At 42.3% G+C, this 13,394-nt stretch overlaps 1 protein-coding gene across 15 annotated transcripts in view; it reads left to right on the forward strand.

Annotated features, from left to right (window-relative positions):
- Ldb2 (LIM domain binding 2) overlaps positions 1-13,394 on the forward strand; it is a 364,317-nt gene that overhangs the window by 291,376 nt on the left and 59,547 nt on the right. For all 15 annotated transcript variants that reach the window (XM_063230125.1, XM_063230126.1, XM_013147321.2 and 12 more), the window contains exons 4-5: positions 2,635-2,757; positions 5,760-5,843. In XM_063230125.1, the coding sequence (XP_063086195.1) occupies positions 2,635-2,757; positions 5,760-5,843 (207 nt within the window). The remainder of the gene's footprint in view (positions 1-2,634; positions 2,758-5,759; positions 5,844-13,394) is intronic.

Consider the following 13,394-nt stretch of genomic DNA (forward strand, 5'->3'; position numbering starts at 1 on the left):
AAGCCTTTGGTTTCATTTAACTTCTATTACGGGGGCAGAGGGACTGGCTAAAACTGGCACTGAAGCTGCGTGTATAATTACTCGGCTAAAATAAGCACTGACCAAAATTCTTCTTCATCCTTCCATTCAAGGAAGTCATTTAATTTTCCTTAAAAAGAAAAAATACAAAACAAAATGAAAACATTCAATACAGTTATCTCAAATTCAATCCCAAAGATTCTCATCTTGCATATAGTATACCCTGAGCAAAGCTGATTCCTTAAAAAAAAAAATAAATACAAAAAGGAATTCAAAGCTTCTGGCGATTTTCCATTTGGGAGGCCTAAGAAAATCTGACTGCAGAGGATGATCCTGTATTCGTTCACCATGTCACAGTGAACACAGTCACAATTTAACTTGACCTTACAGAAGCTGTAACTGAGAGCAATCCATCAGGACTGTGTCTATACCTTCTCATTATGAAATTCTACTCTGGTAGAAACAAACTGAAACTTCTGCTTGGAGTTTGTGGTTCATAAACACAAAACAAATAGAAAGAATAATAATGTTAAAAGCCTGACATTTAACTGGGTTAATATTTGTTTAAATATCCAATAATGCCTCTCTTTAGAAAAAGGATTATTGTCTCCAAATACCCTTGTCCTGAATTGTCAAGATACCTCACTCTTGATGCCTGACTATGGCCACCTCCCCTGGGTCAAAGTTTTCACTGTAGTTGGCATACCAGGACCTCAGGGAGAATCAGGTGGCTTAATCTCTATGTGACTCTTGAAAACCTTCGTAAATTAATTCCAATGCTGAGGCTGATTTCAGGGGAGTGTTTTGGGGACACAAGTTATTCCCATTTCTGAGGATATAATTCTCATAGCTCTGAATGTAGCTCTGAACGTGATTGCACCCGGAGTTTTGAGGTATTGTGCCCAAATGCATGAAATTACCCACTGACTCTGCTAATTAGATCTGAAGTAGAGGTCTTCACCCAGATTATCAATAATTATCTTGCAGTGTCTCCTAAACCTTTGATAAATGAAGATGGCAGACATTTGTAGCATATCTCTTCAGTAGCGCTCCAACACCACTCACTAGTAGTGCTCCTGTACTGGTTTTGGCTTCTCGAAAGAAGAGACTGCTTTCAATCAGAGTGTATAGAAATTTCCTCACTGCTCTGAGAACATAGCTGGAACTCAATAAACGGTGCTATCTTGCTAAAATTCCCAACAAGCAATTTGATTATTTGCATGTTGCAAAATGTTAATATAGACTGTTAACCCTCCTCATGGACTATACTTTTAGGAATGTTTATAGCCTATTTAGTTAATATTTACTTATACATAAATGTGTTTTCTAAAAGCTCCCAGTTTTCAGTCTAGGATTTTTTTTTCAAAAATGCTTAATCAGAATATCAATATATTAAAACAGACAATGATCATTTACTATCATTCAAATTGTGCCAGGAACAAAACCATTCAATTTACATATATAATTTCCCTTTATATATTTTCTCAGCAATTTTCTACAAGAATATTATTATTCATATATTAGGAAACTAGGATTTAGGAGTTTATTTTTCCTAAAGTCTAGGATGAATAAAAAGTGAGTCAAGATTGAAATATGGTGCTTTCTGATGAAGCTGAGAATCAACCTGCTGTTGTTGAGAACTTCCTTAAGACAAACAGTGGTACAAAGAACGAGTTGGGACTGTTCAAAGTGGACCAAAGTGCTACTGCCACTTCCTGTCTCACAGTTAAAACAGTGCAAGTGGTGTGTAATCGCCTAGCATCTTCTTTCACTTCAAAGTCATTAATGTGAAAAGAACAGTAAATAAAATAGGAACTATGTGCTAAAAATAATAGAAATATCAAAGGATGGTAAAAATGCTTCCCCCTAAAAAGGAAGAGAGCTTCTGAAATCCTATTGTGTTTTCTGAATAATACATATTTTTCTTAGAAAGATAAAAGGCACTCTCCTTCCAAGACTGGCCTTTTATGTAAGCAGAATTTGTCACTGTTGATGTGATGAGCTCGATGAATACACTATCAATAAGCCTCTGTTTCGACATGTCAGTAACTGACATTCCTGCCTTGGATTAAGCGTTGCTCTTTGGAATTTATCTTTAGAATGAAAACTTCCTGTGGTTTGGTAACTTTATCCTAACTCACACTTAAGCATGAGAGATTTTATAGGATATTACTTGGAATAGAATATCCAAGATTGGAACAACAGCACAAGCTCTGTGGAAAGGATGATGAATGTGGAAGAAAAGTAGGAAGTGAGAGGTACCATTCTTAGAGGGTACCTACTGTGGGATAGGAGTTTTTCACCCAACATTCCTACAAATGGACTTTGTCTCCACTTTACAGGTGAAGAAACAGATTCATAAGGTTTTAGTGGTAGTTAGTGGAGTTAATAGCACTTCACGGGTAGTGAGAAACTGGCATGTCTGTTGAACCCATTAATTCTAAGGCTGACACTTGTACCCGAGTGCCATGGTGACCCAAGTGGGTCACATCTTTGCCAAGAGGCTGTGCTGCCCAAGGACAGACAGTAAGCGATGTTATATGGAGTGCCTAGTGTAACTTCCAAACTGTGCCTGTTGGGAGCTGCCTGACAAATGAATGTGTTTATTGCTTCTAGGTGTGTACAGAAGGCAGGCTGATCTTGGAGTTCACCTTCGATGATCTCATGAGAATAAAAACATGGCACTTTACCATTAGACAATATAGAGAGTTGGTCCCCAGAAGCATACTAGCCATGCATGTAAGTAATTTAATTTCTATTTTACTTTCTCTTCTTTTCTTTCCCTTCCATTTGACTCAGGGGACAAACCCAGTCATTCACTGTAAAAGAACCCCAGTGGTGTCCTCACATTTAAGTAATTATCTCTTAATTATTGAGTTTTGCTCTCAACCACCTTAATCCATAATCCTTTTGTCATCTCTTTTATTTTAGAGTTGGGTACATCGTGAGATTAATACTTAACATTTTAACACCAAATGGAGGTTACTTCAATAAACAGTTGTTCTTTTCTTAAACAGTTCAGTCATTATTAAGTACTGCTGTGCTCACACTTATCAACCTGTTAACTGTAGGAGTGGGGAGTGAAATAAAAGAGGAAGCGAGGACAGCTTCCCATTTTGATTCGAACCCCCTGACAGGATGTAGGGCCCCTGTACCTTTGGTCCTGTGTCAACAGGAGTTGGTCCTTCCTATCCACAGTGTTGGATTTGGAATGGAATATCTAGGGTTCTTTTGGTGTCATTTGGCCATCATAGCAACTTTATTGAGCCCCAAAGAGGTCAAGGCAGCAAATCCGATTAATGACACCCTAGAAACCTATTATAAAGGTAAGCAGGAACTAGTTAGGTGTACTCCATCAAGGATGCAGAAGCACTCACTCTGTAAAGTCTGGTGCAACAGCTTGTGGGAAAAAACCTTTGGAACCAAATCAGACTCAGTAAGCTAAGGGATAATCAAAAGAGAATAAATGACAGTAGGCACAATCTCTGAGTGTTTACTATGCCAGACATCATGCTAAGTATTTCATAGACATTATAATGTTTGATCCTCCAAGTTGCTCCATGAGAAGAGTGATTACTCCTGTTGTGGAAGTGAGAAGATAGATTTAGAGTTCAATAAATCTCCCAATGTTTTTGAGCAATGAAGTGGCAAAACCAAGGCATTGGCTCAGTTGTGATGACTAAGCCTAGCCTCATGAGCCAGCTGCTTCCCACTATTCAGTTCAGGCTGCTTCACCAAGCTGTTGTCCCCAGCCTTCTCCCAGCTGGTTAAACCAGTCTGGGCCCTTTCCACTCACCTTGAGCTCTACTGTGGCAACCTCCTTAAGCCACACAGGACTGCCTTCCTGTTCATAGAAGACCTGAGAAAATGATGTGGCATCTCTGTTTCAGTTCCTTGTCCATAAAATGAATATAATAGTAAACTATGCCTTAGAGAATTGGCTTGAGAATGTTTCTGTTGCTGTTAAGCCATGGTGAAGTCTATTGAAAAAAGTAAAAATCAAGAGTGAAGGAGAAATTGGCTCATCAGAGTGATCCTCGGCTGAGTAAAAGAGGAAACAGCAAGATAAAAGAACACCCTAAAGAAAGCAGGGCAGGCTGCCATGAAGAAAGCCATGACAGTCTGGCTTTAGAATTAAGAGTTAATAGAGGCTAGGATATCACTCAGCAGCACAGCACCTGCCTGGCAAGCAGAAGGTCCTGAGTTTGATTCCTGATACAAAAGAAAAAAAAAAATTAAGAGTTAATAGCTATACAGTCCTTGGCACATAGTAGGTCCTTAGCAGATATTGCTGTTCAGTTACCATCATCATCAAAATCAGTAGCAGTAATGGCAGTGTTCTTTCATGCAGTGGTGAGCGTCCTGGTTTCTACCTGTGATGTAAGCTCCTAGCCATTGCCTAGAACTGCATCTGTGTAGACCCAGTTCATCATAGACAGACTCAAACATAGGCTCCATGTCCATGAAGACCCCCCTTCAAGAAGCTGACACACAGCTGATGCCCTCTGACTATTTGTCTCACATGTTTTGCTTTTAATTTATATCCACAAATTCAAAAATAGCATCACTGTGGGAAAAAAGTTTGTTCAAAGATGGGGAAGAGAGAGCATAAAGTACCAAGGCATCCTATGGGCATGTTCCAGTTTCCCACAACAAATTTGTTTATTATGTATTACAAATTTTAAATAATTACAAACAATTTTAAAGGAGAAAAATTTAATTATTAAAAACATAAGCACAGAAGAAAATAATAAAGTTATATTAGTATAACCTGGACCAGTGGAGGCGTGCCGATGGCATGCATGCCATAGTCGGCTTTTTGTACCATTGAAAGCTCTAAAAGGTTCATCGCTGACTTAGACAGTCCCATGAATGCAGATGTGGAGGCGGGAATACTTACTTACATCTCCTTCTCTGTGGCACTAATTTGCTTACACCCCCTGAGAAAGGAGGAAAGACAAAGGAAGAGCATTGACCAAGAGACTCCAGTTAAACTGGAATGCAAAGGAATTATTATTATTATTATTATCATCATCAAAGATAATGTGTGAGGAGGCCCATGGTACTTACAACCAGTGCTAAAATGCAGCTAACATTTTGAAAAATGCGATACTTATTTTACAGTCCTACAGAGTGGAAATTGTCTGCTCCTAGCCTCAGTTTAAAGAGAAGAAACTCTCTCTCTCTCTCTCTCTCTCTCTCTCTCTCTCTCTCTCTCTCTCTCTCTCTCTTCTCTCCTCTCTCTCATAGATATATATAGATATATAGTATTGCAAAGGAATTATGATAGTAGCAAAGTTTCCAAATACAGTCCTCAACTGTGAGCTGTGAAATTCAGCACCATAGTCACAATAGGAGACAAAGGCATGGCACTGCCCCACTCAGAGAAGCCCTTTCTCTGGTGAGGGCACTAGCCCTGGAGCTCTCCTGCAGGGTCAGCAACCTCCAACCTGAAGACTCTGCCTCAGGGACTCTCACAGAGAAAAAGTATCACTTTTCTCTAGAATCCAATGCACATCTAAAACAGTTTGGTTTTCCCCAGACTTACACAATTGATCCAAAAATGTCCCTGATTGCTATCTGCAAGTGTCTTCAAAATGTAAATTAAATTATCTGCAGCAATCTGGCCCTCCAAGAGAAATTGACAGTGTCAAGATTGCATCATTCAGCAGCAGTAGCACAGTTTAGTGGTTTTGTGGGACCATCTCATAGGGACAAAATGTATTTTTTTTCTTATATAGGCACAAGATCCTCAGGTCCTGGATCAGCTGTCCAAAAACATCACCAGGATGGGTCTAACCAACTTCACCCTCAACTACCTCAGGGTAAGACTACTGAGTCATTATATTTCCTGTCAGTGTTTGGCAAGCATTTCAGAGGTTTTTACACATCTTGAAACAGAGTTAAAGTGAGATACAATAAACCACAGTTTTTATGTTTTATGTTTTGTACCTGTGTAGATGTGTGTGTATGGTGTGTGTGTTCAATGGACAGTGGATTTTAATTAACAGTATCAAATCTAGAATTTGTCAGGGTTGGGTTTACTTTGTACATTTGTGTGGGTCCTGGAATTAATTATTCAAAGGCTAGCAAAGTCTCAGCTTCATAAAATGCTTTGGTGCTACTTGCCTGCTGGCCGTGTCAGGTTTCTATTGTGCTCTGTTGAGTTCCCAGCCTCTGTGTGTGCACCTGGGGACCCATCCCTCCCAGAGAATTGGTGTGGTTTCTGGGAGAGCTTGGCTGCACTGTCTCCTTCAGAAATTTCATCTGGTGCTGTAATGCAGACATGTCTAAGCCATGTAGGGTTTCTTCCAGTAGTGCAGGCTTTTCTGTTTGGATATAAACTTAAGGCTTTTTAAATAAAATGTTTTAAGGATTAAGCATTTTAGTCAAAATTCCCTGCCTAGGCAATACCCATCACCTCCACATTTGGCCTAAATGGGTTACATATCTCGCATTGGCTTGTAAGGTGGAGCTGCAGGTAGGGGATGTGGCTCCATTTACAAAGCCAGCATCATCCTGCAGCATTACCCACCACAGGAAGGTGGTGACCCTGTTTCACCTGCTCTGCCTCTGAGATGTCAGGCTTTTTCAGGATGCAGCAAGTCTCTTCCCCAGGGCACTCCAGCCCGTGACAAAGCACATTCTACTGCTTCTTTGTTCTTAAGTGCAATTCAGGGTTTCTGCATCTTGTTTTGTACTGACTATCCTCTATGTGCAACTATTTTGCATGTGTTGAAATGTGGAAATGCACTGGCTGGGTGTAGGGTTCTGTGAATTAGGAACGTTTGATAGATGAGGGAATAAGAGATGGAGGGAGAAGGAGGAAAGGGGGTAAAAGAAAAAAGCTATAGAAGAAAATTATGTGAATTGAATTTTGCAAATGAAAAAGGGGCTATGGGCTGGAGGGAGCAGGCAGGGAAGGGAGAGTAGGGGGTAAAAAAAGCAGAAACAGGCTTGTTATATACATGAACCAACTCTCTGATAAATGTAATCATTGCATCTGTAAACATGTACTAATAAAGTTTAAGAAGAATGATTCAGGGAAAGGCTTCAAATCACTCACATATTAAACATTGAAGATGAAAAGACAAAACTCATGCTAGCTACCATCAAGAAAACCACCCGTGTGCAGAAAGAGGCCTGGATTCCTCCCTTCATGATCTTAGCCAAGTCAGGGTAGCTCTCACCCCTTCAAAAGGACAGTAGTATAGTCTGAAGCTGTGGGGGTGGGGAAGGGATCCATGCTGCATATTGGAGCACTCACGTTGGAGAATGGACCACTTTATAGTCACAGAGGTATTGCCCCAATACCTTGGGAGAAGGGAGGAAAGTGAAGGCAGGGGGAGGGTTGTGCTGGCCACCAGTGAAGCCATGTCTCCTGCTCCAGCTGGCACAGGTTAAAATGAGAGAGTCAGGCACTTCTCATCCATATCATTTCTCCACTGAGAGACTGCATCCCCTTAATCACAAGGGGAGCTGAAGGGTGAAGGCCTGTCTTCTTTAAAGACATCAGAGCTGATCTGGGGCTGCTGTCCCCACCCACCAGAGGAATACAAATCTCTCACCAAGTTGTTTGCACAGCCAACATTCGCAGCAAGTTTTAGGCCAGCACTGCTTTCTAAGCCACACTCCCCAGCCACTTCCTGGGAGTTAGTCTAGGAAGACTCTTCCTGGGTACTCACCTCCTTCCCACCCTGTGCTACGGTACAGGCCTGCTTAAAATAAAAACTCACTCTGGTATTCCTGAAAAAAGCAAAAGGAAGAAAGAAATCCACTCTATGTGGAGAAATTTATAGACAGTGGTAAATACCATGATAGAAATTTCCAGAAGGAATTGTGAGAGTACCAAACAGACATACCTCAGACGACTCAGAGAGGGTTTCTTAGGGAAGATGACACATGGATTGAGTGAAAACAAACGAAGAAAAGTTGCATGAGATGGAGGGAGGCAGAAGGACCCTTCCATCAGGGGGCAAGAAGGGACAAGGATTTGGGAAATGCCAGCTGTTGCTGGTGCTGGACACACAGCAAGCAGCCAGGAGCGGTGGAAAGGAGACGTAGGTAGAATCCAGGTCATGGCTAACAGGCCCGCTGGGCTGAGGGAGTTGTTCGGCAGCTGAGGAACCTCTGACAGAGTCCTTGTGCTGGGGAATGGGGAAGCTTATTCTGCTAGTGGCCTAAATGCCCCAGAGCGAAGTCCAAACGTGATGAAAGCTGGACTTTGCTACACTTCCCACCAATTCATCCCAACACCCCTGCCGATTTGACATCTCCAGACCACCACCAAACAGCCTGCCAGTTCCTGCATGGAAGGAAACCAGCAGCGCAGGTCAGTGGGCAGTGTGCTTGACCAGGGCAACTGGGGTCACACACTCTCCAAAGCTCTGTGCTCTGCCTGGTGGCTGTGTATAATCAAACTGAGGAGTGAAAGTCTGAGGGTTATTCTGTAAACAAGAATCCAGAATGCTGCTCTACACTGTCAGTGAGCTCGAGAAATTTAGATGAAAACAGTGAATGTGTCCCTCCTTGGGGCAGATGAAAAAGTTCCCCACAGTGTGTCCTCAGTTGACCCCCCCATTGGATTCTGGGACTTTGGAATGTGTCCCAGACTTACTGATCAGCTCTCTGGTAAGGTCTGGGACAGATTCTTCTTTACATCTTTTGGCTACATTGAGCAAGCACTAACGAGTACTAAATTTCCTTCCTTCCTTCCCCTCCCTCACTCCATGGGCTGCTCTAAATGTTGACTTCTATCCTGTAGCTAAGGCCCACCAGGTCCCCATATCCTACTGCCTCTGGATTAAGGCCACAACATCTGTGGAGGGGGAGGAAGAAAGGCAGCCCCCTCTTCTAACACTGTGCCTTTGAACCTTTTCTGGGTTCAGGTAACAGAAAGCAGCATTTCAAGGTACCATCTCGGGGGATCACTTGAAACACACCAGTTCTCTGCATGCTGCATGACTCTAACAGACCAGTCTCTCAGCAGTCCCTGTGCACTGTCACCATCCCTGAAGAAACTGAAGCACAGAGCAGTTAAATAAGTGAAATAAGCCACCCAGCTTTAAAGACCAAAGCTGAAGCTTGGATACCGGCAGTTTGCCACAGAATCTATGTGCTTCCCTGTAACACTCTGCCTTCTTATTGATGAAACCATGAATGTCATGGTATGGGTCGACCTTGACTGTCCTGTAGCCTTCACTGGGGAGTCCTCGTCCACACTACCCTTTCATCCACTTTGCCAGCAACATCGGCAGCAATTTGCATGGTTTCATGCAAGGATTAAAACAGGCAGTCATAGAAAGTGCTAGAAACTGGGGTCATAAAATGTTGTGATACATCTATTGTTATAGGTGAATGAGCAGCCGCTCTGTGCCCATTGATGTTCCATGTCCTAGATCCACACAAAACAACATGGCATTGGCTCACTTCTGTCACTGTGGGTCCATCTGATGTGACTTTATTTCCCTGATTTGTATCATGGGCCAGCAGCTGCTGTCTACTTTTCCTGCTCTGATCCTTCCTTCTTTTACTCATGTGTTTCCCCTCTGTCATCTGCTGGTCACTTCAGGACACTCTAATGTGCTCATCTATTCCTGGCCTCCATTCAAAGGTAGTACTCACAGGCTGGTGTGAGGCCAGTAAGAGTAGTCACCTCAATTCTAAGGGGATGCACTGAAATAGGGGAAATGCCCAAGGCCTGTGATGGCCAGAGAATAATCTCTGGGTCTCAGAAAAGAGGTCAAGATAGAAGTCACATTTCCCAGCAACACTGCCTGGGGCAGTCATGGGCTACGTGGCAGTCATGGCGGCTGAGCAGAGTCTCAGGCTCATTCCTCAAAACTAGGACACACAGGTCTCCATTATGAGATATAGCCAGCTTCATAGTCATCTAGAATGACAGACAAAGATCATCTCTTTAGTTTAGAGTTGAGATTTAAGATTCCTCTAGTAAACTGGGCCTGGTGGTCTGCAATCCCACCACGAGGGAGGCTGAAGTAGAAGAATTATGAATTCAAGGTCAGCCTGGGCTACATAGTGAGACCTTGTCTCAAAAAAAGAAAAAGGATTCCTCTAGTATTCTTATCACATAATATTTTTATAATAGGTGAGCAGATACGAGATGTATTCATTGATAAAATTCCCTTAGCCTCTCCAGATCCTCTGTATTCCTAAGGAACCCAACATTTGCATAAGCCTTGGAAGGCCATTTGAAGCACTGCTCAAACAGAGTTAATAAGAGGCTTCAGTGACCACTCCCACCATCAGAAGAAGAGTTTGGACAGGGAGATTGGCAAATCCAGGACCTTCTGTCTCATTGGAAGAATTCTGAAAATGTATTCAACCTGCTTTGTAAAATAGGAATAGGAATTTTAAAAGCTGTAGATCTCTGAAATTTCTCTACATGGTGTCTTACACAGAACAAAATGAGGCAGTATGGAAAGTAATTAATCACAGGCATCTACCTTCACCAAAACAAGTTTGTTTATCCCCAAGAAATTCTGGATTATTCTCATGGAGACCTGCAATCAGGAAATATGCAGAACTGATGACCCTGGCTCACTGGAGGAGAGGGCAGGAAAAGAATGATACTCAGCACTGCGGTCATGCGTACGGATATTGGAGTAGCTTTTTGGAGGGGACTCCAGTGGCCTGATGCTTTTGAAGTGACAAGAACAGCTGTTACCACAGAATTTCAGTTGTCAGATCTGCTGTCCCTATCCCTCATTTCCCAGCACAGCAGGGCTGGAGGTGGGCTGTGCTCAGAGGTATGAGGTGGCTGGTTCCCTGGGCACCAGTCAAAGGACACCAAGCCAGTGGAGGTGGCGATCTGTCCAGGTGTCATCTTGCTTTCTCTAGAGACTGTCTGTGTGCCCACTGGGAGACTGAGGCACACTGATCAAGTCCCTGTCCCTAATGTATTTCTCCAGATGGGTGCTGGGATCAGCCTTAAAAAGGAGGATGTCATTACTTCCGGGGTGATATATTTTGTGGAACACACCCTCCCTCTACCAGAAGGGAGAGTTACTTTGTAATCTGCATAACCTGGTGATACAACCAAGCTTGGGAGGAATGGGTGCCATGAATTCAGGTATGTGTTGTTTGTCAGCATTTGCTGAAAAGGAGTGAACCTTGTACCCTGGCACCTGATGATGGAATTCAGCCTATTGACTGAGGAAGAAGAGTACAGTGTGGTAGACACTAAGACATTAGAGATAAGGACACAGCTGATGGTCCAGGATGGTCAGCTCTGCAATTCTGTCATTCCAGCTTTGAGTCAGGTCACTGCCCTCAAGTTGCTCACTGCCTAGGATTTGAGAAAGAGTGAAGATGTGCTGGGCAAGAAGTCAGTCCCACCTGTGGTGAAAAATATAATGATAGCTGATATTTGTGATATTTGTGGAGCACTTACTATGTGTCAGGCCCTGCTGCTGTGTGTTGTGTAGGCTGTCTCTATCTTTTTCACTGTCAATCTCTTTCTCAAAAACATAGCAATCTTATGTGATAGAGATTATTTTAGTCTCTATCTCAGAAAACTATTATAAAAACTAAGATTCAGAAAAGTAACTTCCCAAAGTTCTAAACTAGTAAGTGGCAGAGTAGGGATTTGGACTCATGGTCTGATTCTAAGAACAGAGAAGAGCAAGAAGTGAGGAGTGGGTGTGGAAGCTGTGGTCTCTGAACAGAGACAACTCTGAAATGTGAGCAGGTGATCACCATGCAGACAGACAAAAAGCAGTTCAGAGACGGGGTCCACCATCCCTATGAGCGATGCCAGAGCAGGATGGACAGACCTGGTGAATCCAGGGACCTACAGAAGGTTCTGTGACTGCAGTGTAAGTTTCTGGTTTGTTTTAGGCAGTTATGCAGGTCAACATTTTTTGCACAAATCTGTGCAGCCTCATTGAGTGTTATCATTTTAAAGAAGGTAGACAGTGATGGCACAGTGTGATCAGGAGAAGCAGGCTCCTACTGTGACATGAGCTTAGGCTCAGGCAGACCTGAATATTTACAGGTTTGCAGATTGTTTACAAGGACAACAGCACATTCCCTTTCTCAAGGAGCTTAGGACTCTGGTTATAAGTACTCTCTTCCTGCTCACACGATACAGTCTCAACAGGGGATATGAGGTCACCCTAAAATATTTTTCTCTCTCTCCATTTCCTTGAGGATCCCCAGTGCTTGTTAATCTGAGGAGTGGTTCCCATCAGACTTGTTTAAAGGTTTTGATGTATAATCGTCAATTGCTGTGCTCCCCCAGGCCATCCCACATGGGCACTCAAGGCCCTCTGTGCTCCAGCATCACCTCGTCCCCTGTAGTTGGTTTCCATGCTTTAACAAAATCTGATTCATGGCCTAGCACTCTTACTAAACTTCCCTTTCCCAGGGGAGATCCTTCTCACCTATCAGGGCTCATTCATCCACCAAGAACCTCTCCCAGCCCTCTGTGAGGCTGGGCCCCTCCCAGGGCTTCTGGATTTCTGTGCTGTGGCCTCATACTTAGTTGTTGGCAGGTTCCAAAAAGAATTGTCACTGCATTCATTTCACCCCTGCCCTAAGTGCCACATGAAGGTATAGAAGCACCCAGTAAATGCAGCCCTTTTGGTTGATTGGCAGATAGGAGGTAATTTGGTAAATGGCAAACTTAATTTTGAATGACATCAAAAATCTATATGACTCACCTTAAAGTCACTCCTAAAATTTTATCCTGAAATCTAAGAAGAGTAGGATGCATTGAGAAAATAAAAGGAAATATATCAGCGCTTCAGATCTTTTCTAGTGTATAAAATTCTCAAATACACAGAATTCCTAATATCAAATTTCTGTTCTAATATCATTTCTACTTTCTGTTAATCTGTAGTTAATTCTTACTCTAAATGCCGTCAAACCCTCTTCATTATTTTGAAAATGCCTCTTTTCAAGTCTTGAGGACAAATGTTTCAGTAGGTAATTATTTTGTCTGTTTCCTTTGGCTAGACTTTCTTGGTGTTGAGCTATATATACTTTTTGAGGGTTTTTTTTAGTACTATGTTTAATACAACTTTAAAACATCTCATTATCCTGAATCTCAGCCAAAAGATATTTTCTTTGTGTGCTCTATACCCACTCATATACATAATTTCTGCTTAAATGCAATCAGGTTACATAGGATTTCTTAATGTTATTTGGTAAATACTTACAAGTTCCTACACAGTCATCATATTAACCATCTATAATAGCTGCAAATATTCCAGCATAGTGCTGTGACAGTGTTTTTTAAATCATTTCTGTAATGTTGCGTGTTGAAGTCTTATTCAAGTTGCTGCTGTTATTAATACCATTCCCCGAAACAACTTTGCCACACCCTGCCCTCAACAATGTGTCCAGTAAGGAGA

This window comes from Cavia porcellus, unplaced genomic scaffold (genome assembly GCF_034190915.1).
Source record: "Cavia porcellus strain 051 isolate PalLab524CR breed Dunkin Hartley unplaced genomic scaffold, mCavPor4.1 scaffold_18, whole genome shotgun sequence".
NCBI lineage: Eukaryota > Metazoa > Chordata > Mammalia > Rodentia > Caviidae > Cavia > Cavia porcellus.